Here is a 26,799-nt window from a genome sequence, read left to right on the forward strand (position 1 = left end):
CTCTCCTCTCGTCCATCCTCGACTCGTTTTCGCTCTCCCTCATGCTCTAGACACGATCCCGCTATTCCTCCTCTTCGGCTCTCCAGAGCGAGTCTTGCGACGCCGCGACTCCATACGGAGTCAGCGTGTCGAGCGTTTAATGAAACGTCGAACGGAATCGAATATTTCTCAGGTTACCGGCCGTCCATTACTCGCCGCTTCGACAAGTGTATGCGGCAAGTATTCGCATGAATTAACCTTTGTTCGGACAGGTCGCGCGTAATTTTCTCCCGGCTTCTTCTCTTCCTCCGAATGGCTCCCGACCGACTGCGGGCCCGCGGTCTTAGCCTTTGTGTCGATTACGCGGCATTAACTTAATGGGTTCATTGAATGATCGGGGTTGTACGCGATGTCGAATTGACACGTTTGTTGCTCGCTGCTCGGATGGATACGTCCACAAAGTATCTCTAATAGCCAATTAAAATGGCTAACGCGTTAAAAAAACTGCCGTAACATTTCGCTCAATAACAGCGAGCGAGTAAATTTCAATCGAGTGTTCGTTATTCAAATTATACGATGAGTGGTTCACCGGAATACGATAATTTTGCAAACTATTTTTAGGTTCTTCCTGAATTAAACAATTATTTTTTCAATAAATATCGAGTATATCGCACGCGATACACGCAACGCAGGGCGATGTGTATATATATATATATATATATATATATATATATATATATATATATATATATATTCAAGCTGGATAATTGATTTATTAAATGGCAAATGGTAGTATTGAAGAAATAATAATCGACAGGAATGTTTTCCACAAAAAACGTTTACTTCACAAAAGGCGTAAAAATAACACGTGTGTCACTGCACCTAGTGGAAGGCATCCAACTTGAGCAAGCGTTTGCAGGGTCCCATACGACACGGGTGTATGTATATAAGCGATGGTTTTCCGTATTTCGGAGTCATTGTACGTTCTCTACCAGCGAGACTGTCCTAGCTAAAAAGTCACCGTCACAGTTGCGGTTCTGCTATTATCATACAACAACACTCGAAAACGACGCTAATCTAAATGTGGACTTTCGCGACTATTTATCGATTTGTGCTACTCTATTCGCTATGCATCTACCAATGCCACTGTTTGCCCGCTGACTTCGAGAACATCACGGGTGAGCATTATTCTATAATAATTACGATATATCCTACCCTCTCTTGTTATATTTAATATTAAAAAAAATGACTGTAATGAAGAGAAATAGTGATATAACTCAGCAAAGATATTTCTTTCTGTTATTTCGACGTAAAATAAAAATTCTTCTTTTATAAAGCAAAAGTGAACAAAAGTGCTTTATTAAAACAGAATTTTATGTGACCTTTATATCTATTTTATACGTTTTATATTTCTTAAAAAAAAGAGAAATATAATTTATGCCACTATTTTGATCAATAACGCGTACAAATGGGAATATCGCGAAATGAAATATAATATAATAAAGCTTCTCTAAATTCTACTTTTGAGAGAAATTCATCAATCTCGTCGCGATATATCAACAAAATTTGCATTTCTCTCGACCGCAATATTTTGGGATGTATACGGGGTGTTCAAAGTAACGGTATCCACTATTTTTCTATCAGTTACAATGAACGGGCAGGTCAAACATTCTAGATGCAATTAATCAGTTTTTAGACGACAATAAGATGTAATAATAAAATGTTAGGGAATGTTCTTTTTATAAAAATTAAGGTTATTTTCACTTTTTTAAATAAAGCCATATCTTCTTTTTATTTGTAGCATTATAAAAAGAATCAAAACAAATTCAACAATAACGCTTTATGTTATTTTTATTAACATATTTAATTCTTTCTTTATTATTATTTTACTGTGTTTTTTTCTGTGAAATAGCAATAAAGATAACATTACGAGTTACCATCGAATTTATTTTGATTCTCCTTACAACACTACAGATAAAAAGAGATGTGATGCCACCCAAAAATGTGAAGGCAATCTGGATTTTTTGCGAAAAAAGAACGTTTCTGAAATGTTTATTACATTTTATTTTAATTAAGTGCTGATTAAATGCATTTCAAACTTTTTCCAAGCCGATTATCGTGACTGAAAAAAACGGTGCGGATAATGTTACGATGAACACTCTGTATATGATATATGCATATAAATGCAAATTATCGCAAACAAGTGTAATAGGTGACATCCCGGTGATATAGTTCAGTTGAATTATGAATCAAGTGTTATTTCGGTAGCTTCGAAAAGCATATTCTTTCGACGGAAATAGCCAAATTGTCGTAAAAGTGATAAGTGTATCTGCCGGACGCGCTCTGTCCTCGATGGTCCTCATTAAATTTCGTTACGTGTCACACGCATATTCACACAAATGTGCAACGTGTTCAGCAATGTGTGCGATTCGTGTGCGTTTGTATCTTTCAGATCCGGCGGGACTCGAGAATCAAGTATGGCGAGCACGTTTTCGGGACTCAGATCCGCCTCAATTTCCGGGAAACGTTTCCCATCCATATTTCCGAAGCAAACGAGTCATCAATATGGACTCCGGAACTGTAACTAAACAGGTACGTTGACGCGTAACGCGTCATCGAAAAATTTGACAGCCGAGAAGACTATTGAATTTAATGAGGAATCTACAATTAATTTGAAATTTAATGAACGTTTAACAAATATAACAGCGACTTATTTCTTTCTAGAAAACTTATCAAGCTTGCATCGCACCTGGCAATCGAAGTGGTCACTGTAAACACTTCAGCGGATGTGCCCTTGAGGAGTTCCGCTCGAACTTTGAACGATATGTGAATTATATGTGCATAATCGAGCAAACGTAAGTCAATGTACCTCGTGCATCGATCTTCCCAACATTAATGCGCCTCTTATCGCAGGTATATCGGTGTGTGTTGTCCGGACGGCGTTATGACAGTTCGAGCGGAGAAGAGCTTCGACGATGATTTAGCCAGCGTGTTGCCGGCAATAGCAAGTCCGTAAAATGTTCTGATGATTCACTATACAGAGTGTCTGACAATTATTAACACACTCGTTGTATGCAGATGGAGAACTCATCAAGCTGAACACAAAATTCCTCTAACATTTTACAAATAACCACGTCAGTTTTGAGTTTAATCAAAAAAGACTGACGAATGATGCAGCAAATAAGTTTTTGGACAAATAAGTTACGATGGCGACGTCTGCCGTCGCGTGTGTTTGTAAATTAGATCAAACTGAACACAAAATTTCTCTACTATTTCGCAAATGACCACGTAGAATTTTAGTTATTAATTAAAAAAGATTAGTGCACGATTGTGCGCGATAATGCACAAACTTTTCTTAATTAATAACTAAAAATCTACGTGATCTTTTCACTAATCTTTTCCAAGTAATAATTCTAAATTTTACGTAGTTGTTTGCGAAATGCTAGAGGAATTTTGTTCAGTTTGATTAATTCTACCTGCACACAATAGGTGTGTCAATAATTGTCAAACACCCTGTATATAAATAAAAATAGCGAAATTACGGTTTTTCTATAACGACTCCTTAAACGTGTAATCGGTCGGGAATTATTTTCCAGGGTAACACGATATAATGACTAAAATATATATGTTTTAATTACATAATCGCACACGTGACCGCACTATTGATTTATTGGTGCAAACATCGCAATAAATACACACGTGCATGCCTTTATTAGTTAATCCGGCGCATATCCCGATGAAAGAAGCGTACACACGTGCGCTTTCTTGATAAGAATCTCGATGCTTTTTTTGGTACCGAGTATAGAACTCTCGAATATCAAGTACCTGCGTGTTTGCACGAGTAAAAGTGCCATGTGTATACACCGAATTCTTCGTTTCTCTCAGATATCGACGATCCAGAGTGGGACGAAACCGAGAGCGAGAAAGAGACCGAGAATGGACCACCTGTCGATGACAAAGTATTGAGCAGCGACGAGAATTCGCGGCAAGACACTACTTCGACTAGCACGGAGGATATAAGAAAACCGCGGAGACCCAGAGGATGCGGCATGACCACAAAGATGAAGACCAGAATCGTGGGTGGTCAACCGGCTGACCCGAAAGAATGGCCTTGGATGGCCGCTCTTCTCAGGCAAGGCGCGATTCAGTACTGCGGGGGTGTACTGATCACAGATAGACACGTACTCACCGCGGCGCATTGCGTTTACAAGTAAGCTCCTACTCTCTTAAAATTAATTAGTAAAGACTTTCCTGATTGAATCAATAAAAGGAGAATTTCATCGATGATCGGTGAGTACTCACTGATTTTCAACATAAACACTCTCATTTTACTGCTCCGTTCTATTTCTCAATGACTGACCAATGGAAGTAAAATTTCACTGCAAAATTTATAATACACACAAATCCGTTGTAGCCAAACTAACTTTTTGTATTTGTAACGATGAAATTAAGGGCTTCTTTGCGTCTCCCTTGCAGTGACACTGTATGTGTCTGTAAAATGCGTCAATAATGGAGACAGCCGCTACTACTAACTGATCCTTTCAGCGAAACTTCTCACTGATTACAGTGCTATACTTATAACCACTTGTTATAAGAATAACACACTTCAGTGAAGATTACACTGGTCGTACTTTAGAGAGTAGAGCTCGGCTCAACGTGTTTTTCCACGGTGCATTGAAAAAATAATGTTTAGTATTTGTAACTATAATCACATAGAGAAATAATTATTATAAATTATTATAAATTATGGTCAAGAGAAAACTATTTTTTTAATTAAATTTTATTACGATGTTAGTGATAATAATCTTGTATGCATGTTAGTACTACCATTTTACTACAAAAAACTATGGCCTGAGCCAAAAATAACTATAATTTTATTTAAATCAACCCTTTTTTTCTCCTAATGTATTATTTACAACTGTCGGATGCGTTCAAAATAACGTTAATCAAACATTTAGGCCTATACTAATAGTCATTACTTGAAAATTGTCTCATGTGAAATACCTAGATTTAAATTCAGAGTTAGATTAAAATTTTCCGGGGTAAATTGTGTGACGTACGCAAAGTTACATTTATAAGCGTTTTCCATTGCACTAAAAAACTTACATATAATTTTAAATTCAAATCTGAAAATCTCACTTGAAGTTTCAAGTAACAGTTATTAATATAGATCTTAAAGCTCCTTGTACTTTGCCGCGACTATGTTGAATTTGTGACGTCAGAAGCGAGGAACGACATATATTGACGAAAGTTGTTTACTATTTCTAAATAAAAATAAATAAAGACGAAAGAGCACTTGAGACTGATTGAGCATACTCGTAAAATTGTTCGAAAAGATCTATTTCTCTTGATGATTAATAAATAGTAGTGTAACAAATGGTGAAATGAAGCATGCAAACAAAACAGAGTCATTTTAGCATTTTACATGTCTCATTTCATTTATTGTATGACTATTCATCAGGGGAAAGGGATATCTTTCGGACAATTCTATAAATATATTCAAGCAGTCTCGAGTGCTCTTTCGTCCGTATTTGTCTTTATTTAGAAATGGCACGCAACTTTCTTCAGCATATCATTCCTGACTTCTGAAGTCATGGCCGGCGAGATATAAGGGGCCTTAAATAACGATTTCAAAGTGATAAATATGTCTATTATCGTGGGTATGCGAGCGTCTAGCGATTTTTACGATTCAGAAGGTGCGCAGGACGGAAGAATACATTCACATTCCTGCGGTCGTGTGCCGGTGGCCGCACTCGGACTTTAAAATGTTTTCGGCGTGTCGACGTCTTCGTATCGCCGTACGGCAGAGTCTAACACGCGACAAACACGCGCGGTGCCCGTTTGTCGTAACCACGAAATTACAGTTACACGACGCCAGCGACGGACTACAGTTATCTCGCGTTCTCGCCGTCATTTTAGGTTCAAGCCGCGTGACATCACAGTGAGGCTCGGCGAGTACGATTTCACCAGGCTTGACGAGACTCGAACGTTGGACTTCATGGTGTCGGAGATACGAGTACACCGGGATTTTGTGTATACTACTTACGAGAACGACATCGCCATCATTAAGATCCACCGGCCTACCACGTTCAACAGCTACATCTGGCCCATCTGCCTTCCGCCAATTGAGCAAACGTTCGAGAACAAGAACGCCATCGCTACTGGTCTCGATTTTTTCTATCTACCTATACTCTCTCGCGTTCATTTGTGAATGGAAGAAACTGAAGAAACAAAAGTGAAAGAAAGATAAGAAAGTAAAATCTTCACTGAAATCGTCTTTCCTTAACATCTACAGGCTGGGGCACGCAGTACTACGGAGGACCCGCCAGCAACGTGCTGATGGAAGTCGCAGTGCCGGTGTGGCCTCAGGAAAGATGCGTTCGCAGCTTCACTCAGCACATCACGAATACCACGATGTGCGCGGGCGCTTACGAGGGAGGTCGCGACGCCTGTCAGGTGAGACCGATCAGTCGTTTACCGTAACGCGGTCTATAATCCTGAAGGAGAGTCTCTCGCTCTCTGGCGGCAGACTCTCATGATACTTTAAGACGTAACGTAAATGGACGTCGAACGAAACAAACACTCCCGCGTAGCGCATTATCAACCCCTCCCTTTTTCCCAGGGTGACTCGGGCGGGCCGTTGCTGCACCAGCTCGGTAACGGCAGGTGGGTCAACATCGGGATAGTGTCCTGGGGAATTCGCTGCGGTGAGCCTGGATATCCTGGAATATACACTCGAGTGAACTCTTACCTCGACTGGATATTTGCGAACGCTGTGTTCTGAGCGTCGCTTTTGACCTCTCACCGTTGCTCTCTAGAGTGCCAAAGATTTTTCTACTTGTACACGTACGATTTCTTCGTCCCAGCATGCGACTCGGCCGAGGATACAATAATCAAATAAATTAGAGAGTAACTAGGACTCCAAGAAGCCAACAGACACGTGACGTTAGATTGATGCAAACGATTTGTCATTCTTCTATTGGATTCTCGCAGAAAGTTTGAATATTAAAGAAGGAAAGTAGGAAGCCCTCGTTATACGTCTGAAGAAGTCAATGTTATCCGTTTTATTCGTGAAAATTATTGCATAATTTCGCGTTCCATCTTATTTTTCACGACATATCTTTCTGCACCAATCTAATGAGACCTCTTCCCTCTTGGTCGCGCGACGGAGAGCGCCGTTATTCGTCTGCGACGATGTTGAAAACGACTAAACTTTATTTGTTCCTTTTTCTTCGGAATATATATGTATATGTATTGATTGGTACATCATTAAAAGAGAGATTGACACAGATAGAAGTCCACTCCTCGCGATGCATCGCATCCGGTATGTACGCGTGCACGCGCGCGTATTCTTGCCGCGTCGCAACGTTTACAACGGGGCACAACTGCGAAGAAATAATCAGCTACTTGCGCCGTTCGTCGGCCATACGTGAAATGCAGCATGTGTATGCAATCGCGCGCCACCGCCGCCGCACGTGCGCACACCCGCTCTTCCCGTGTATAAGCGCGTGTATTTGCACACAGCCGTACATGTCATACGATATATTATTTCCCAGACACGTCGTAGACTCGCTTCGCGAGAGGCCCAGCCTCCGCGCTCGCTACGAGTGGCCCTAAACATCGACGTAGCTACGGTAACTCTTTTTTTTCTGGGTTTCGCAGCCATATACATATATATATAATCTATTTTCTCGTAAACATATACATATATACCTGTGTGTATACATATATAATCTCTGTATTCTTTCCTCTCTCTTTGTATATTTATATATAACACCTTACGTGTAGGTACGTAATTCCATGTCGCGCGAGCGCGCGCATATCGCGAATGGTAATATTTGTCATGTTTGGGCATGCAACGAGAAACACTGTAGCCGACCTATAACACACGGCTCGCGACATTCGTACATTCGTGATTCGCGATCGCAGGCGAAACTAAGAGGAAAACGGCAAGAGGCGGAGAAAGAGAGAGAGAGATGAACAGGGGAATACTTTGCTAGAAGAGATCGCGCTTCTCTCGTAACTTCGTTTAAGAAGACGCAACTGATCGCACGGAAATTGCCTGTTTGCGCACTTTTCGCGCACGGGAGTCGCTTCTATTACGGTCGACTGCGTCAACGTCGATATGAGCTGTACCTTCGGCGTGTCATTTCCTCCTGTTTCTCTAAGCGCGGCCGCGGTGACGCAACACAGAGGTAGGAAGAGAGCATATCGTTCAGCTGATCGCGATTCGCCGAACCCGGTGGGACTTGAAGCTCTTTCGGGGAAAGAGGAGACGAGGCTACGTCCGCCTACGTTCGCGAGCAAATCTCAATCGAATCGGCGTGCGACGGGTTCACAACGGGGACAGGTGTTGGCCGCGGACAACACGGTAAACCTTTACCGAAGCTAAGCCCGCTACATATTACACGCCGCTGTAAATTAATCTCGTGGGGGCCGCGGTTAACGGGAGACGCGCGAACGACCCCGCTTGCGCTTCGAACCGAATATAAATAAAACGCGCGCGAGAGTGCATACGCGATCGGTGTATAATACTGTGCCCATATACAAGAGACGATAAGTACTCTCGGCAAAAGTGCATCGTCGGTCGTGTACGGGATCAGGAAAGAGGAAGGAGGTTAGGATAAGAGAGGGTATGCGACCGACGAGGTCTGCTTCGTCGCCAGCTATCGGACGAAGGATATCATCGAGGGGAAACGATCGATTCTCGAATGATTGAAAAAAGCAAAATCTCGCACAGTCATCGCTCGCCCACTTGCGAAGAGCAGGGAGGGTGAGGGTGAATGGAAGGGCGGGAGGGAGAATCGGGGAAAATAAAGAGATAGAAACACACGTAGGTTCTCGTACGGCGGTGCTCCTAAATTGTCCTAAATTATCCTAATCGTAATCGGTAGACGTTGGTTCCATAATACCTTGTAGGAAGAGATCACTTTCAGCAAACTTGTAGTCGGGGGCCTCGGCTCACCGAGATCGCGCCTTGCCAGGCTATCACCAACGATGCGAATACTGTGTTTCAGTAAAGTGTATACAGTTGGAACTCTTACGTCGCGCGAGTATTCGAAGCGTACCTCTCTATCGGCACCGATTGACTCGAATATCTCGGTTTAACGACGGGAGTTCCTTGGCAGGTGACAAAGGTGACGACCGGTTCGACGCCCGAACCAACGTCCGGGTGAACAAACGTCCGCGAGGAGGCTCGCGAGTTGGACAAACGGAATCTGTCGTAGCCCCGATATGTTTGCGAGTTCGCCTCAACGATACCTGAAACGAGGAGTCTAAGCTGCGCAAACTTTTGCGACGTCGCTCGCGATCTGTCTATCGACAGAGAATCCTACGTTTCCAGCCCGATCTTGTCGCCCGCGACTGACGAAGCCTGACTGTTCCATAGCCTGACGGATCCAAGCCAATCGATCGGCTGTCGTTCGTTCTCAAAATCCATCATCCTTCTGGCAAGGCGGACACGGTCGGCCAGGCGGATGGACCACTTTAAGAGAGCTAAACTCTGGGTATCGCGCCGGCAGGTAGCAGAAGCGGCGCGTTGGGGCCGCTTTCGGTGTGATTGGGCATGCTCTCGGCCGCAGGGTAGACCTGGTGCATGGGGTTGTTGGCGCTGTTGCGAGACGGCGACGAGTTGCCGATCGGGCCCGCGACCACACGGGACGACACGGTCTTGGGCGCGCCATTCCCGGTCACAGATAGGCCGCAAACGGGATTTACCGCGACTTTCTGGTGTTGAATCGGCGGAACCGGTGATTCCGAGCCGGACCGGCGATTGGCCTGCGCTTGACTTCGCGGTTGCGTCGCCGGCTGCTGCTGCTGCTGTTGTTGCTGCGGCTCCTGCGGCCTCTGCTGACCCGGATGACCCGGTCGTGGCTCTTGATTCCTCGACTGGATCGATTGGCCGTCTGGCCAGCCGGTGGAGACTTCAAGATCCGAGTGACCCTGATGTTTGTGCTGGATTGCGGGGGGACCCCGTTGCTCCTGTTGCTTCGGCAGCTGCGTCGTGACGGCGAGCTGATCCTGCGGCGGCGATATCTGGCCGATTGTCGTCGTGGGATTCGTCTGTTGCACGTTGTTGTTAATCGGTTTCTCGCCCATCAGCCAGTAAGTGGTCATGGTGCCTTTACCCTGCGAACGTCGGCAATAACGGGAGATTATGTCGAATCAAGCAGCGATCCAATTCAATGCCAGCTGCGGCAATTGATAATTAAAGCTCGTGGCCAAGCCATGCGGTACGCGTAATTGCGAGGATTTAATCGATCTCGCCTTCCGACTGACCAAATCCGGCGGCAACGCGGCCAGGACTTTTGTCTGCGTCCCGTTACACGACACTCCTCGCGTTTCGCTCACGTACACTCCTGAATATTCAAATCGACGACAGCGTATGTATTGTCCAGCGGTATGAAGCTCTGAATTTTAATTCCATCCAGCGTGAGAGTTTGATGGTACGTACACGCGTGTATATGCGAATTGCCCGCCGAGAATTTCTACCGGTTCTGTCTTACTAATTAATAGCATAGCATTGCAATTGAACTCGCGCGCATTCAACCACTCACTCATCATTCGCTCGGTCGCTCAGGCGCTCGCACACACACACCCACACGTACACACACGCACACACGACGCATCATCGCGAAACTTCGACCCGAATTGCACGGTGAACGATTCAATCGCAATGTCGACATCTCCACCTATCACGACACTCGTGCCAGGTGCACTCGAACAGCCTAATGACAATCTAATCTCGATTCAACGACGGCGACTCGCCGACGACAATCGTGCATCCGGACGCTACAAGCCCATCGCACAATCGCCGACATGTAATATCTGCAGTTGTCGCCGTTCGCATGAGAATTAGCCGGTCCGTGCTATCGAACGCAGCAACTCTTGTCGTCCTCGTTGTCGGGTTATCAAGCGACTCTAATTTCGCCGGTGCCTAACTAGCCGCCGCTTGATTAAATGCGAATCACTCTCTTCCGGCAAAATGGAAGTGCATCGCAACCGGGGACAATATAGCGTCGCGAGAGATGATACGTGTGTATTAAGTGAGCGTCATAACGCTCATGGTTGCTATCGCGCAACACCTCCGAATGCATCGGATGTATACGAGAGATGAGCTCATGGAAACTCGGCAACACACTCGTGGCACAATACAATCGCGCGGTCTACCCGCGCCGGAGTTGTAAGCGCAATTGCCAAAGTTGAGAGAGCCGTGTCCTTTGTCGAGAAAGCACATTCTGCCTACGTTACATGCTCTGGGGAGAAACTGAAACGAAATTTCGCGAAAACAACGCTGAAATTGACCTAAAAAAACTAAAAAAAAGCCCTGAACATAGTAAATAAAAAATTACATGAAAATAAGTTATAAATATATATTTAGAGTGGAAAAAAAAGTATCGAAAAAGAAGTCACTTGAAGTATATAACAGCCAACAAGAGTCATCTTGGAGCCATCGCGGAGCTTGGTACGATTCGCGAATTTATTCCCCAAATTTAGATCCACTTTAAATTCATTTGTATTGGAACGAAATATGAGAATAAAGAAAAGAGAGACAGGAGAGATTCGTCATTTAGATTTGTTAAATCGTTCAACGCGCGCGGAGATATACTTGACGCAACGACGTGAAACGAATTTTCAGCGAGTGCGTTCGGCCGTGATCAATTAGAGAAGTTCTGCAAATTACCGTATCTGCGTCGTAATTACCGTGAAAGATGTGACTCGAGCGATTGGAGGAATAGCGACGATTTGCTTCGATTACGTAAGTATCCGTCGTCGTCGGAACCATCACGTCGCCGAGGACGCAGCGAAATATAAAGGTCGCGTATCGTCGTGTGCTTGAAATATCATTCGTCTCGGAGAAGAAACGCGCGTGGCCAGAAAACAATTCGAGCTGTATATCGCGAGATCGAACGAACTGGATCATAACCGACTCTAGCGCGCGCGTAATGATCACTCAGGCGTCCTTCGCGCCATGAAATGCCAATCAGAGTAAACGAGAGCAAAACTTCTATCGCTGTCCATCCCACCGTCACTCATCGTGACGTCTGTGGTGTGAGAGAGATAGAGAGAGACGGACCACTCAACCTTCGTGCGAATTTCTATAACGACTGTCATACACGGCAATCTCATCTTCACGTTCATCTTTTAAGACGGAGAGTGGAAACGGATTATGCGAAGCAAACTCGTGGAATCGGGTGAGTGTCGGCACGAAAATTCGTGTGTCGACTGAGAGCTTACCTTCAGTGTGACCTCTCCCCTGCACACGAGATCGAACGTGCCGAATGTGTCCAAGATCTCCTTCGTCTTCGGACTGACGTGGATCATCAAAGCTATCACAGAAAGAAAGAGAAACAAATCTTTTATGCTTCATGTTTTATGATACGTGGTGTCTCTTACACCACTAAACAGATCGTTTCTTTGACGTTATCAGAATAGGTGACATAGAGAAAATAACCGGTTGTATATTGACGAGCAGCTGCTTCGTTTCATGCAAATATTACTCTGGCGAAACGTATACTCTGTCCAACTAGTCACGAGAAAGGAAGAGAACACGTGCAACACGACAATCATCGGTAAATGATCATTGGTCTCCGACAATTGTCACGTTAATTTATAGCTGTTTTATCACTAAAACATGACGAAATCCAAAAGAAAACTAAAAAAAAATAAAGCGCCATCAAAAACCTCAAAAATCCTAAAAAGTATGAAATAATTTTGAAGATCAATATATTCCTATGTACTTACAATCCTATTCTAATATTCTCATGATATTAGAAGTCGCTGCAAAAAAGACAAATTAGGCAGGTAACTAACTATATATAATTATATATAACGGTAAAGAAATAAATAATAAAAAAGGAATATGATAATTGATTCAATCAGTCAGGACTTCTATCGTCAAAATATTAGTATTAGAATATCGTTAGAAAAGTAAATTTTCGTTCTTGATATCGATATCGACTCGATATCGAGAAAGATTCCTCTTTATCTTTAGATATTTTCGGATTTTCAAGAAAATAATATCCAATTACCTAATTTCCAAGTATGATACTGATCTAAGGTAATCACTCAGGTAATGATCTAATAACCATGATCTAACATACTGAACAAGTTACAAAAAGTTTCATCTAATCGAGTTATGATTTTTGAGTTATGAGGAAACATACAAGCGGACAAACGTACCTATAGGACAAACTAAGAACATGTTCTTTCTGAAGTCGACTAAAAAGTAACATTACACGGCTTGAATTCATAAAACCCCTCGATACCCGCGGGGAAAATATATCGCGCTTGTACTCCATTTTCATCGCGGACTGCTTCTATTATTGAAACATGACATTTGTCGAACGTGGGACACGAAAAGGGAGAAAGAAGAAAGAAGAAAGAAAAGGGGAACGTAATTTCGTCGACACACTGAAATGCACGTGGGTAAGGCAGCCCTTCGCAAAGTGCCGCGTGTAAAGCGAATAAACTCTCTTTGAACCTGCTCGCTTTCGGTGACAGTGAGCTACTTTGTAGAGTGCAGGTTCAACCGCAACGCACAACGTATCTGTGAATCCCTTGTACCTTTGATAGGAATGTGATCGTTCCGTCGGTCGTTCTCGACATTACGAGCACAGCGCGTACGCGCAGCCGTGGAAACGCGTTTGTCCCACATGCACTCCGTGGTCAGACTTTTCCACCGATATCCATGTAGCGCAACTTGTCGCTTGCATAGTTAAACACTCTTTCGCCGCTTCTCCCGCCCACGAACAGGCATCGGTGAGAGTCACGAAGTGCTCCCAGAAAATAAACGAGAGCACAGCGGTTTGCTCTTTGTATAACAAGAATAACGCGTCGCTTCTTTTGGTCAATTGGAAATTCACGTGTCAATTTCGCGCCACCGACGGTGATTGCTCGCCCGATGTGTGTGATTTCGTCATGTTTGACAATTTTCTCTAATCACTTATTCTTCAAAGTACACGTTTCAAGCAGAGTAAACACTATTAGTGCGACTGCAGATACGAGCATACGACTGACGCGATATATGTATGCCAGGCTACACTCCTCCGTCCCGCGGGGAATAGTGCTGCTCGAAAATTTCGAGCAACGAGAAACCTGTGGTTTCGCGATCCGTGAGAAATAAATAAACGTCGCTGGATTAACAAACACGAGCGCACACGCGTTCTACCGCCAGACCAGACCCTGCGCACCACCCCCTGCGTGCACTTCATCGCGAATTTATCTTTTTACTATCCCGCAAGGAATAACGCTCGACGAATATTTCAAACGACAAGAAACCTGCGATTTCGCGCGCGAGAAATAGATGAACCTCGCTGGACCGACAAACACGAGCGCACAAGTTCATCTGGATTCTGCGCGCACTTATCTCGTTGCATATTTTCCCTCCAAAGTATAATTCGCGTTTACAGTCGCGCGGTCAAACCAGGGAGGATCTCGAACAATGCAGTCCAGCCGTCATTCTAAAGTTCTCGTTAATTCTGCGATCCGACGTGACCTTTATAGAAGTAGCTCGACTCGATTTATTTTGACGCGAACGGCCAACGTCAAGGCAAGACGCGCGAGAAGGGCCGTCGGCAAATTTAAAGCCCTTTGACACGTGAACCCCGTGCCTTGACTACCAATTAACTCGCTGTTGTCGTTGACGTTGAAGATGTTTGCGTGTTCGACGTGGATCCGACGAGTTCGCAAGAAGCGATTTCGCTAAGTCCTTCGCGATCCCCTCACAATCCCTACGGCTGTGAGTTGGCCGTCCAACATTTCGCCGTAATCTCGACAACGCTCGTCTCGCGACAATCTTGGCAAGAACAAAAAGAGAAAAATCAAACTTGTCGGGGCAAACTCCAATTACAAGGATCTATTAAACGGTACATGTTAAAAAGAGAGAGAGAGAGAGAGAGAGAGAGAGAGAGATAAAGAGAAAGAAGTATAAATGGATCTACGATTCCACCTAACTAAACACGTATAAATCGCGCTATCGCGCCGCCTCGTGAACTGGTCGCCTGAGGAAACTTTTAATGGAATTTAAAGCGATAATAAAGTTACGCGTGCCGATCGGAACTTCCGTCGTCGGCAACTAGGTGCGCAAGTTCGATTACGGCCGACGGCCAGAGCGAGCGATTGCGAATATGCTAATCCGATATACGTAATTTTCGTATGATCCTCTCCTATTTCTGGAGCAACCTGATTGCGTTTTCTACGGGAAAAGAGAGAAAGAGGGAGAGAGAGGGGGAGGGTAGCAACAGTGAGAGGGACAGAGTATTGCGAGAACGAAGCTGGGCTGCGCGCGCGACGATCGATAGCGAGGTAGTCTTTATGTTGTAAATCAATTACGTAATTCCATCAGGGGAGATTAATTATGCAGTGTAATGTGCCAATTATATCGCATAATACAATACATTTTCTGTATTACGAATGAATGGGACGGTTAGTTGATGAAGTGCACGTATTCCGCTTGATAGATCAATTGTGCGGCATAATACATCAATGATTTCACGTATAGAATGTGTTTTCCATGTGGCGTCAGTAAGAGGATAATTAACGAAGCGCATGCACCGTTCTCGACCGATCGGCACGTCGCTCCACTATCCGACTCGATACAGTCATCAAATGTTGTCGGTCCCGACGAACACACGGCAATACGTAAACCGCCGCAGGTGACGTGCAAATAGAAGTCGCGGCGTGCACAACCCGGATTTCCGGCCGGCTATTTAATCCGCGCGACGCAACATTTTGTGCGGGACACATCGCGGCAGATCACCGCGGTGTCACGCGCGCTACGTGATTAAACGCGTGTCCGGCAAATCGGCGTACCGAAATGTGAAACGCGTCGTCTGTCAATAATCCATCACGCGGAAACTTTAACGCGCCCGCCATAACTCGGCCGCGACACGCAGTACGACGAGCTACGGAGGAAACTCGATAAACAGCCGTGTGGCGCCTCGCGCGTCGCGTCCTTGCCTCTACATCTGGATCCTTGGCGAGGGGAAGCCACCCACGCGGCACTCATCGACACGCACACACACACACACACACACACACACACACATACACCACACTCACGTACGAGTCTCGTAAGCGTGCCAATAAACGCTCGCTAAATTACACGCGTGTCGTTTCCTCCGAGCAACGTTCGTAATCACCCCGAAACCGTTTCTCGGTGCCGCGCTCGTCGGCTGCTTTCGTTTCCTAATTAGAAACGATCAGACGTATTTGCGCGGTGGAGCGCCGACCGCGCGTTCAATTTCCAACTTGTTGCCGAGAATCGAATTCGATATTCGCTTAAAGAAGTGGTCCTACAGTCACATGGTGGAAATTGTCTAGACTGAGAGGAAAATTATATTAAAATCAACAAATATTTCTTTGATGGGCGCCATTAACATATTTACTTAAATCTACATTCTCTTTAGTTAAATCAAATATTGTTTATCTGATTTAAATAAACAATATTTGGTTTAATATAATTTTGTTCTCAGTATACGAAAAATGTACTAAAATAAATAAGTGACTACTACGATATTGCATATCTTTTATATTTCGTCGATATAAACGATAGAGACAGAATTTCTGCCTGAATCATTTGTAAAATTTAACTGTTAAATTGTGAAAATCCATTTGTGGCGCCCAGATGAAGAGGATGCTCCACTTGAAAACTTTATCGACATACTGACTTTTTTCTGCCTAATTTACGCTGTATTAGCTGAATTAAAAATATTCTTACACAATAAAAATACGTGCAAAAATGAATCGGAGCATTGCTCAATGTACAACAAAAAGGAAAAAAAATTTCAAAATTGACATTTTGAGTGAAAATTAGTCTTCAAATAAATATTCGCCTAATACAAAAGATTTGTAACTTGCTGTAGTTTCCTTTTAAAAACGTTTCAAGGAACATTGCTGTACATCTATATCTGAATTTAGAAGTTTAAAAATATCGGAAAAGCTTGCAGAAAAATTTCTATATATGCGTTAGATTTTCTGCTGAATATGATGAAACAAAGCGACACACATTTACGTAAGATTTATATATATAAAAAAAGATAGTGTGATTGTGTTAGTGATCGTCTCTGCGTTATCGACATTTTTGGAATTTGCCATCGACTCCAGCATTCCCTTACAGCCAGTCATACTTTTATTGTACAAATGACTGTGATAGACAAAACAGATTATAGCGACGAGAAACGAACGAATTCATAATCCTCACATTCATCTAAATTTGCTAGCAGATATTGCTAGAATGCTGTTGCTATAAATCCTACGTAACATAGACAACTTCCTAGCAGATACAAACAACGGATGATTTTTAACTGTGACATTTAGGCATTCTACTTAGACCATTTTTTTAAATGTTGATGACATGAGCTTTGTCAGACATATCGATCACACATTTCTAGACTGTATCAGATGGATATTTCCTCATTTGATTACGCGGGTCACCGCGACTGCGATCGATAATGAAGCGTTCGTGACTGGAAATGAGCTAATCGCGATCGCATCCCCGCGGAAACGTTGCCGAGTCTAGTTCCTCTTAAGCGTCGCGACCTTGCCCTTGTCGCCGCACCCTTACCTCTCCCCTTTAATTAACACACCCATCTATAACATCGCACCCCAACGTCTTCCCCTTCCACGTTCTGCCGTCGTAAGACAGCATTCCTTCCCGAGAGTTGCGATTCTATACTGTTAATTACCTTCTCCATTACTCTCCATTCTGGAAGCTGTGTTGACGGTGTCTCCGAACAGGCAGTATCTGGGCATTTTGAGTCCCACGACGCCGGCCACGCATGGTCCTGCAAGCACAGACGCGCGTACCGCCCAGCGCCATCGTTAAATTCGCAAATAACGCGGCATGAATACAGTGTTCGCGTTCCCGCTTTAAAAAGCAATTAGTTTGGCCAATTACGGCTAAACGTTCGGTTCGTACACAGAGAGGACGATTTGTTGAATCAAATACATGCTTCTTTGGAATGATGCAAACACATTTTTTGGATGATACAATAAAAATATTTCGTTGGAACTAAGCCGTAACTAAATATTTTTGTTACGTCAAACAAAACTATGTTCGACCAAAAAATTTGTTTAGACTATTCCAAAGAAGTGTTTGTTTAATTCAATCAAATTGTTCCCTCTGTGCACTGCGCGCTCAGAGCGCTAAAAAAATGACTTTGCAGTCATGGCAAAAATTATCTAGATATGAGAAATTAGTTAAGATGAATAGATTAGTAAATACTACAATATGTAGTATATCTTTTTTTTTATTTAATCAATATAGATGATAGAATTTCTGTCTCAACCATTAGTAAAATTTAATAAGAATGTCTCTCTGTTACGCTCATCTAGACTAAAGCTCCCTAGTCGCACTTCTTATAAAAATTGATGATGCGATAGATAAAAAAGAACAGCGCGAAACAAACAAATGTATAATTCTCATATGTAGCTAAATTTGCTTGCTGATATCGCTAGAATGCTGCTGCTGTAAATTCTACAGCTACATATCATAAACAACTTTCTAGCGGATACATCGAAAAACAGGGATGAGTTTTAATTTGTGACGTTTAAACTTCTACCTAAAGCAGTAAGACATTTTTTTTCGTAAGTTCTTCTCGTGAGAGCGTGAATGCAATCAAAGTTCTGTGCGAAAGAAGGACGTTGCTTCACGAGCGTGACACCGACAACGTGGGTCTCAGAAAAATCGTAACGAGAAATGGTGGAAACGGAACGAGATAGTGTCCAGAAGTTCTCGTCACGTAACAGCCCGAGGGTGACTCGCGAGGGTCAGCACGCCCATGAATCTACCCGCGCGGGAAAGATTAATGAGACAGGGGTAGAGTCGAGGACGAAACAATTGCATTGTTAATCGATAAGAGCACCTATTCCTTCATAACGATATGTGGCTTTCGATTTTTGAACGGTCCAATTTCCGGATCAATCTCGGCCGGTCGGCATCGATCGGGACGGTGTTTGCGCGGACGCGCGCGCGTGCATATCTGAGCGAATTGCCACGAAGAAAAAATTTCCACGGAACTTCACGAAGCAGCTTAATTATTTGATTTAATTCGCCTTCGCCTGCGTCGCGATATTAATCTGGAAGTCGTGTTCTACGACCTTCGCTGCAAGCGAGCGTAAAATCGATCCGTAACGCGGCACAAACTGGGCTCGATTTATAAGACCGTACAGCGTCGAATACCGTAATTCTTCAACCGGATGATTTCGCGAAACGGCAAATTAAAGGAGATATTTCAACTTCGGAGGGTGAACGCGCGTTCCGGCGCGAGGCCAAAAAGAAGGAATCGCGCCCGTTAGAATTGATCCTCTTGGGCTTTCGCCCGAGATCGGAGAAAAGTACTGGTGATGAAGCGTCGACTCACCGGAATGCATGCCAATCCGAAGCTTCAATTGTTCTTTCGGTCTATGGCGAATGCTGAAAGTCATTACCGTATCCCTGAGAGCTAAACTCATCCTCGCGATCTCTCTGGCGTGATTCATGCCGTTCCTTACTGGCAATCCCGACACGACCATGTAGGCATCCCCTATCGTTTCCACCTAGAAGAGAATTGAGAAAAACTGCGTGTCGGCGTGTTCTCGATAAAAGCATCTAATATGTCGAGAGAGAAAGAAAGAGAGAGAGAGAGAGAGAGAGAATGAGAGGAGCTAAAGAATAACGTAGATACGCGTTCATATTAAATTTATTTATCACCGTCCGCTCTCTGTGCGTTTTATTTGAATTAAGTAGATTAATTACGAGGGAAAAAGGTGTCGGGTAAAGGAAAGTCCGTGAAGGCGACGTCTGTACGTTTAACAAGGACACTGGGACCTCAAAAAGTTCGTAATACCGAAGTGGAGTAAATGAATTAAGAAACGTAGTCAACGGAGAACAGAGACGAGCGAAAATACTACGGAGATGATAAGCGAAAACTGCCGCGTTTTCCGGAGTACTACGTCGAAAAAAGTTCTACTAACGAGTGTCAATATAATTAAAAACGGAGGTAGAAATTTCGAAGAAATATTAGTCACACACATGCAATATCAATAGAACGTAAATTGCAATTCCTGACGAGAAAGATTCCTCTTTCTAAACTTGCAAATTCATCATTTAAATGAAGTCGTCGTTATCTGGTGGATTAAAGTATATACATTAACGGAAACATAAACATACATAGAGTAAGCAAAAGTTTACGCTCAGTTCCGTTATTCAATATGTTAAAAAATGAATAAGAAGAAGTTTGAAGATGAAAAGAATGCGCGCGCACGAGAGAGAGAGAGGGAGAGAGAGAGAAAGAAAACTTAATTTGTAATTAAAAGAAATTAATGGAATCCAATGCAACTGGAATCGTATTTTTCAGAGGGATAGATTTAAATATACAGGCTGTTCAAAAAGCCCTAGCCCGGCGCGATATCTAGAAAATGCTGGCGATACTTCAACTTTGAGAAATCATAACACAAAAAGTTCTCATCAAAAAAGGGCTTGTAACTAATGTTTCGTAAATATTTCTTAACAGCATTTACAAGGGTATCCAATGAATATAAGATATTTCGTTTAAAAAATTCAAAGTAATCTTTATCTGATTTTGAAAACTCAACTTAGTATCTAACTATATACCCACCTAATGCATTGCAAGACATCCAACAATTTTTGTATTTAACATTTTTCACTAAAATGTTTCATTCTTGAAATATCCTGCTGATCTGGGACCTTTTGAGCATTCTGTATAATTATGGTGATGAAATGGCTACATCGCGGATCGCATTTTATAAAGTCAAGATTTCTGGAATTACGGTGCTTTATCGATTTCCCTTTCTGTTAACGACGTGTTTGCACTACGGCAAATATATACGTTGCTGGGTTTTATTGCCACGTATCACGCCGACTTTATATATTTGTAAATTTATGTATCACACACATGATTTCCGTATCTTACTGCCGTAATGTCTTGCGGGCGCGAATTCGCTGCACGTGAGTGTTGCGTAGCAAAAAAATTCAGATCCGCGCACGGTAATGGCGTATTATTTGCAAAAAGTCTTCCGAGGAAGCAAATTGCCCCATAATATTACCATACATTTCTCTCCACTTCTGTATCTCACGTCGGTCTTAACGGCTCGGAAATCCTGCGATTGGCTACCCCAAGTAATGCCACGTGCAAATCTCGTAAATATAGAATCAAATCTCGGGATCTCGAGCCAATGAGAAATACGACGTGTTGCTTGAGCAATACGTTATCCCGGAATGATCGTTTAGATTGAAGGGGAAACTGCTGGAAAATTGCGAGAGATAAGCAACCGGAGAATAGGGGAAAATAGCAGAGAAAGAGAGAGAGAGAGAGAGAGAGAGAGCGGAGGAAGAGCATGGAGAGGTGACGCAAAGTTTCCTGATTGAAGAAGTCGTACACTCGCGAAAGGAAAAACTTGGGTCCACCAGAGACAAAAGCGGAACAAAGCGCTCGTCATTCTGACGAGGCCGGAAGAACTTGTGATATTGCGACATCGTGACGTCATCGCACGCGTTACAATACTTTGTTCCGCCGTGATAGCCTGCTGCGAAAGTTCACCGTCGTCGCCCGAAGCACATCGTGTGACCTTATTACACGTAAAATATTCATCTCTTGTACCGGCAGCCATGTCATTTCCATATCGCACCCCTCGGACTTGAGCGCGCGCTTAAAAGCGGGTCAATACTCACCTTGTAAACGTCGAAGTTCTCGATGATGGAGTCGAAGCACGTGTAGAGATCGTTGAGCAGATCGACCACCTGCAGCGGCGTGCTTTGAGCCGACAGGCTCGTGAAACCGACAATATCGCTGAAGTAGATTGTCACCTGATCGTATGTCTCCGCGATTACGCTTTGTCCGAGGATCAGCTGGGACGCCACTGATCTGCTCGCGGGACAAACAAGTGTCTTTCACAGATGTTTCACAGTTATGTAACGGGCGGGAGGAGTGTGAAACGGTACGATCGTTTCGGACTAGAGTCATTTCTGGAGAATTTTTCGTTTTTAGCTTTTCTCTCGCGCGTGTTCAACTTTTCCCCCGAACGAAATATCGAGAAAGTGCACAGCTCGACAACGCGCGTCACGAATCGCGATGATGTGACGCAACGTGATATCGATCAAATGTCACTTCCCCCTCCTCTTTGCCAGTTTGCTAACCACGTTACTAATACTTGACAGGAGAACCAACGGCGACGGCGAAGTTTTTACGGGACTCGGCGAAATTTCCCCGCTTCGCGCGCTCACCCCTTTTCATTCCTGTAAACTTCGTTAAACTTAGCAGGCCTACTTGTTCACAAGAAGTTAGACGAGGTCCCTTAACGGCGCACAGTCGTTCTAACATGGGGGAGTTTCGCTTAAATAAGACGTGGCCCTCCGGCCACGTGTACATGGCAAGTACACATATACTGGGTCATAAAACGCGATTTGCACGCTTTTTACTGAATAAAGTTACAGCGCTCCAACTTGCCACAATTGCGAGCCACTGCTGACGTACATTCAACACGCTATCTATTATCTTTCTTTATAAAATACATTTCCCAAAAATATACAACCTTATCTTCAGCAGAATTCTCTTATATATGGCCTCAAGAGGATTCTCCTACCAAAAGAAAAATACTTCAAGCACAATATTCTTAAAGTTAGAGGAATTTCGTCTTTTATCTTTACAGTATGAGTTTTGTCCTTGATAGAAATTTCTTCTAATAAGAGAAGCATTTTGCAAGTAAACATATTCCTTTTGATACAAAAGGAAAAAAAACAATAACTCTAGTAGATTTCCGATTAGTAGTTCATTTCAATGGAAGAGGTATATTATTTTGGTAAAAATTCTCGCTTGGAATATGAAACTACAGAGAATTGCACTTTGTAGTTCAATCTTCTTTTTGCGTGTTAGAATATTTTCTTTTTTATTTTATAGAAATTCTCTTGAGGTCATACGTAAGAAAATTCGCTAAAAGAAAAATAATATTCTTTTGGATGATAAAAATTACTTCAAAATAATATGCTGTTTACAATAAATTCATCTTCCCAAATTTATTGTCATACTCTGTATTGAGAGAAAAAAAAGTGCTTGACCTAACGACAACTATAGTTGTTTTTGGCCTCAATCATATTTTTTGGTTATTCTAACACCAAAATAACCAGTAATCGTAAAGCCATACATGTAAAGCCATTGTCACCAATATTATAGAAGAATTTAATGAAATAATTTAATTTAAAAATTTAAAAATTAAATTAAAAATTAAAAATTAAAAATAATTTAATAATTTAATGAAAAAATAGTTTTCTTGACCATAATTTATAGTAATTATTTTTTCATGTGATTATAATTGCAAATATCAAGTATTTTTTTCTCAGGATACCCTGTCACTACAGCTCCTGTCATAACCGATTATTGCGCGTGCACATCAGCAGTGGCTCTTAATTGCGACAACTTAAAGCGCTGTAATTTCCATCGATAACAAGTGTGCAAACCGTTCCGCGGCTGAGCATTATTATATCACACTGCTCTTACAAGGGTGTCTTAGAAGGATGCTTTCGTGTTCGCGACACGGCATCAGTTTTCGTTCGGTTGCCGCAAGATCGATGCAAAAGTCCATTAATATTCCCGCCGCCGATCCTTGAAATCAGCGTCTGCGAGCATACGTGATATTTTCTCGAGCGCAGACGGGAAACACACTGATTGCTTTATTATACCGTAACAACCCTCTCCCCGCGGAACAATTATGCCAGTGAGAAGCAGACGACACGTACATGCGCGTCGAGCCGCTCTCACGGATCGACCAAATTATTTCGAGGTACCTTATGTCGTCTCCGCCAGCCGCCGTGCTCGCACGCGCGTGCGTGTGACCTTTAACGTAAATTAAAACGACACACTGTCCCGTATAATTATGTCGCAGTTTCGCGGATTATGCTACCCGATGACGCCCTCGGGAAATTGTCCCGCCCGTTGCTCTTTCGTTTTTACGCGAATATATGCCGAGTCTCAATTCGTTTCCTGCTTCTTTTTCTTCCTCTCTCATTTTTTTCCCTCTTTTCTCGGATCAATTTCAATTTTACGGTTGACCAATTCTCTCCCGATAAGCTTCCGTACGATCGCACCCCGCTATGTGAGCAAATCGACAAGATCCACCGATCCATTTCCATTTCCATATTACGCCGTATTCGATTCCGCGGTGGCTGCAACACGAGGAGATTCTTCTGGCTGTTAATTTACGCCATTTATCACGGAGCGTTTCTGTTTCTTCGCGTAAGAACCATTTGATAGCGCGATTATTACCGTTTTCATTTGCATTAATTAGCAGTTTTAATGCTCGTGCGTCCGGCGGGACGAATGCGCGCGTACATTTATGCATAATCGACTAACACCTCGCATTAGATTAACAAATCCTCACCAGCGAAGCCGAATAAGCGATTTTTCGCGCAAGGAAAATTCAGGGACGGCTCCGAGATATTCGAACGTGAAAAGGCAGAAAGAGAGAGAGAGAGAGAAAAAAGAGAAAATATACGATAAAAGATGTAAAATCTATGATGCATGTCAAGCATCGAGATAAATCAAATCGGGAACCTCGTACGTGGAATTTGTCCGAAACAGCCGAGTAATACGGTTATTTAAATATTTACGGGTCCTCTCTCGAGGATACGAAAGGTATTCGAGGAAATTCTCTGCGAGACCTTGCGGCTAATGGAACGACGATCTCGTTCGGAGAAGACTGTGCTTTATTCGCGTTTCGTAAGACTCACTTCGGTAGCAACTGGTAAAGGAGCTCCTCGCATTTACGTTTCTCCTCGAGGTAATCCGCCGTGCGTTCCTCCACCAGCGTTTCCAAATTCGTGGCGTACTGCTCCATACGGGACAGCAAATTGTCCAGAATGTTGCTGCTCGCGTCTCTGAAATGAACAAAAACATACTCCATATCAGTCGAATGTTTGAGCGGAGGCAAGCGGGAAATATTCGGGGCGTAATCGAGTGAATGAAGAAAGCACTTCGACGTAGAGGTTGCAACTGGAGCTACCGGTTACAGCTAGAGTGTGCGGATGGCGCATTGCACTTTCAACGAGAGAACCTTTCAATGCGAACCAAAAGATATGTACTCAGTTCTACGATATATACTCAGAGAAAAAGACATGGTGACGGCAACTATATAGGTGACAACTATGCAAGTTTTGTAGACACAATTTTTTAGTTATTGTAATTAAAGCTTTAGTCGCAATAACTATAAAACAATTTGTTAAACTATATAGTATATATATCACAAACAATAAGATATACAATCAGATATATATCCCACATTCTATAGACAAAATTTATACAGTTGTTATCTATACTGTTGTCATTATCATGTTTTCTTCTGAGTGTAGGGAAGACGCTCAGTAGCCGGCACTCTGCCTGCTTCAACAGTCTTGCGCAAATGTTATCAAATATTAAGATAATAATAATTTTATTGTTGCAGCAAATGAATAAAAGAAAATTGAATCAATAAAATGATACTCAGTACACAAAATAAAGCAACCAATGGGCGAAGAATCAGCAATAACATTACTGTAACTGTTTTCTCTATATATAATAAATAAATGAGATTAAATATATATATATATATATAAAGTGTAGATTAAATATATATATATATATATATATATATATATATATATATATATATATAATTGATAAATAATAAGTAAATCCCCATATACACCTTAATATTTACTAAAATCCAATAAGAGTGCCGAAAATTAGCGAGCACCAGCTAATGAACGTTTCCCTTTAGTCGTCGAGCCTTTATATGACTATATTCCGTCTGCGACTTGGTCGTTCTCCGATAAATAATAAAACAAAATATTAAACAAAGCAGCGTCGCGCGATCGAATATCGATACCCGGATATTAATCGGGCGTGACGCGAAGAGGAATTCTTCGATTTAATCCGCAACGCGACCTATATACCGTTCTGGCCGCGCGGCAAGCCACGATCTATGGTCGGATACGCGAGGGATAGAATAAACCACAATCGAGACAACCGAGCCATCGCAAAGACAATTAATCCAATCGTCGTGATTGCGGTCGTGCAAATGTCATATCTACAACACACAGGTACGAGAGGATCAATATCGAGGCTCGCTTGCGATCCAGCTAATCAAGCTCCGCGAGTACCATAATCGAGGTAACACTGCTTCATTCAAAATGTTATCGGATCCAGCTCTTTCCTCGCGCCGATTATCGCGCACAATTTCCCTGGATTGATTCGCGAGCGAGTCGGCAAGCGCGCGCGCTGCGTCTCTCAACCTCCTGAGATTATTTTCTCCCGTTCAAAAGGAAATGCAGGAAAGCGTGTTTTCATTTGTACCTGGTGCGCATTCTAATCGAAAAGCGTCCTATATTTCTTCTACGAAGCGACCAGCGTATTTCAGCGAAACCCGTAATCCGGTGGAGAGCGCCGCACAGTGTGATATTTTCGCAATCTAGGTGGACAAAATGAAAATTTTTTATTAAATCATAAAATTAATAAAACATTAAATTTTAATTGTAAATAGATCATATTTAAAGGCCCCATAATTATTTTTAAAGAAAATAAGAGGAACATATAATAAATGGATTTGAAACTTCTGCTGTTTGGGTCGCAAGAAAACAAACACCTATGAAAGCGCGTCATTCATTTCAACTTCATTTACCGATAGCATTGTGACTGTACTGTAAAATAATATTAGTATGATATTATTGCATTCTTAACTTATCAAGATACACTTACATATTTTTATATATTTTCTAATGCTAATTTATTAACTCTCTAAATTCTTTTAAAGTTTAAAACTAACATGTATTACTCTCTTTATTGTCACATT

At 42.6% G+C, this 26,799-nt stretch overlaps 2 protein-coding genes across 7 annotated transcripts in view; one reads left to right on the forward strand and one right to left on the reverse strand.

Annotated features, from left to right (window-relative positions):
- The first annotated feature begins 948 nt into the window (after positions 1-948).
- LOC116852036 (proclotting enzyme-like) lies at positions 949-7,270 on the forward strand. The gene is made up of 8 exons (XM_032832001.1): positions 949-1,157; positions 2,432-2,571; positions 2,704-2,834; positions 2,893-2,987; positions 3,865-4,189; positions 5,899-6,143; positions 6,275-6,435; positions 6,602-7,270. The coding sequence occupies exons 1-8, from the start codon at positions 1,061-1,063 to the stop codon at positions 6,761-6,763; spliced, it is 1,356 nt and encodes a 451-aa protein (XP_032687892.1). The 5' UTR covers positions 949-1,060; the 3' UTR covers positions 6,764-7,270.
- The window catches only part of LOC116852035 (atrial natriuretic peptide receptor 1-like), a 115,369-nt gene continuing 95,746 nt past the window's right edge, over positions 7,177-26,799 (reverse strand). For 5 of the 6 annotated variants that reach the window (XM_032831994.1, XM_032831995.1, XM_032831997.1 and 2 more), the window contains 6 exons: positions 24,704-24,850; positions 21,653-21,845; positions 19,344-19,518; positions 17,667-17,765; positions 12,217-12,308; positions 7,177-10,107 (listed from right to left, as the gene is read on the reverse strand). In XM_032831994.1, the coding sequence (XP_032687885.1) occupies positions 9,475-10,107; positions 12,217-12,308; positions 17,667-17,765; positions 19,344-19,518; positions 21,653-21,845; positions 24,704-24,850 (1,339 nt within the window). In that variant the 3' untranslated portion in view covers positions 7,177-9,474. The remainder of the gene's footprint in view (positions 10,108-12,216; positions 12,309-17,666; positions 17,766-19,343; positions 19,519-21,652; positions 21,846-24,703; positions 24,851-26,799) is intronic. The other variant, XM_032832000.1, reaches the window with a different exon arrangement.

Source organism: Odontomachus brunneus, unplaced genomic scaffold, assembly GCF_010583005.1.
Source record: "Odontomachus brunneus isolate Ranch 3 - 2012 unplaced genomic scaffold, Obru_v1 Obru_scaffold_200, whole genome shotgun sequence".
Lineage (NCBI taxonomy): Eukaryota > Metazoa > Arthropoda > Insecta > Hymenoptera > Formicidae > Odontomachus > Odontomachus brunneus.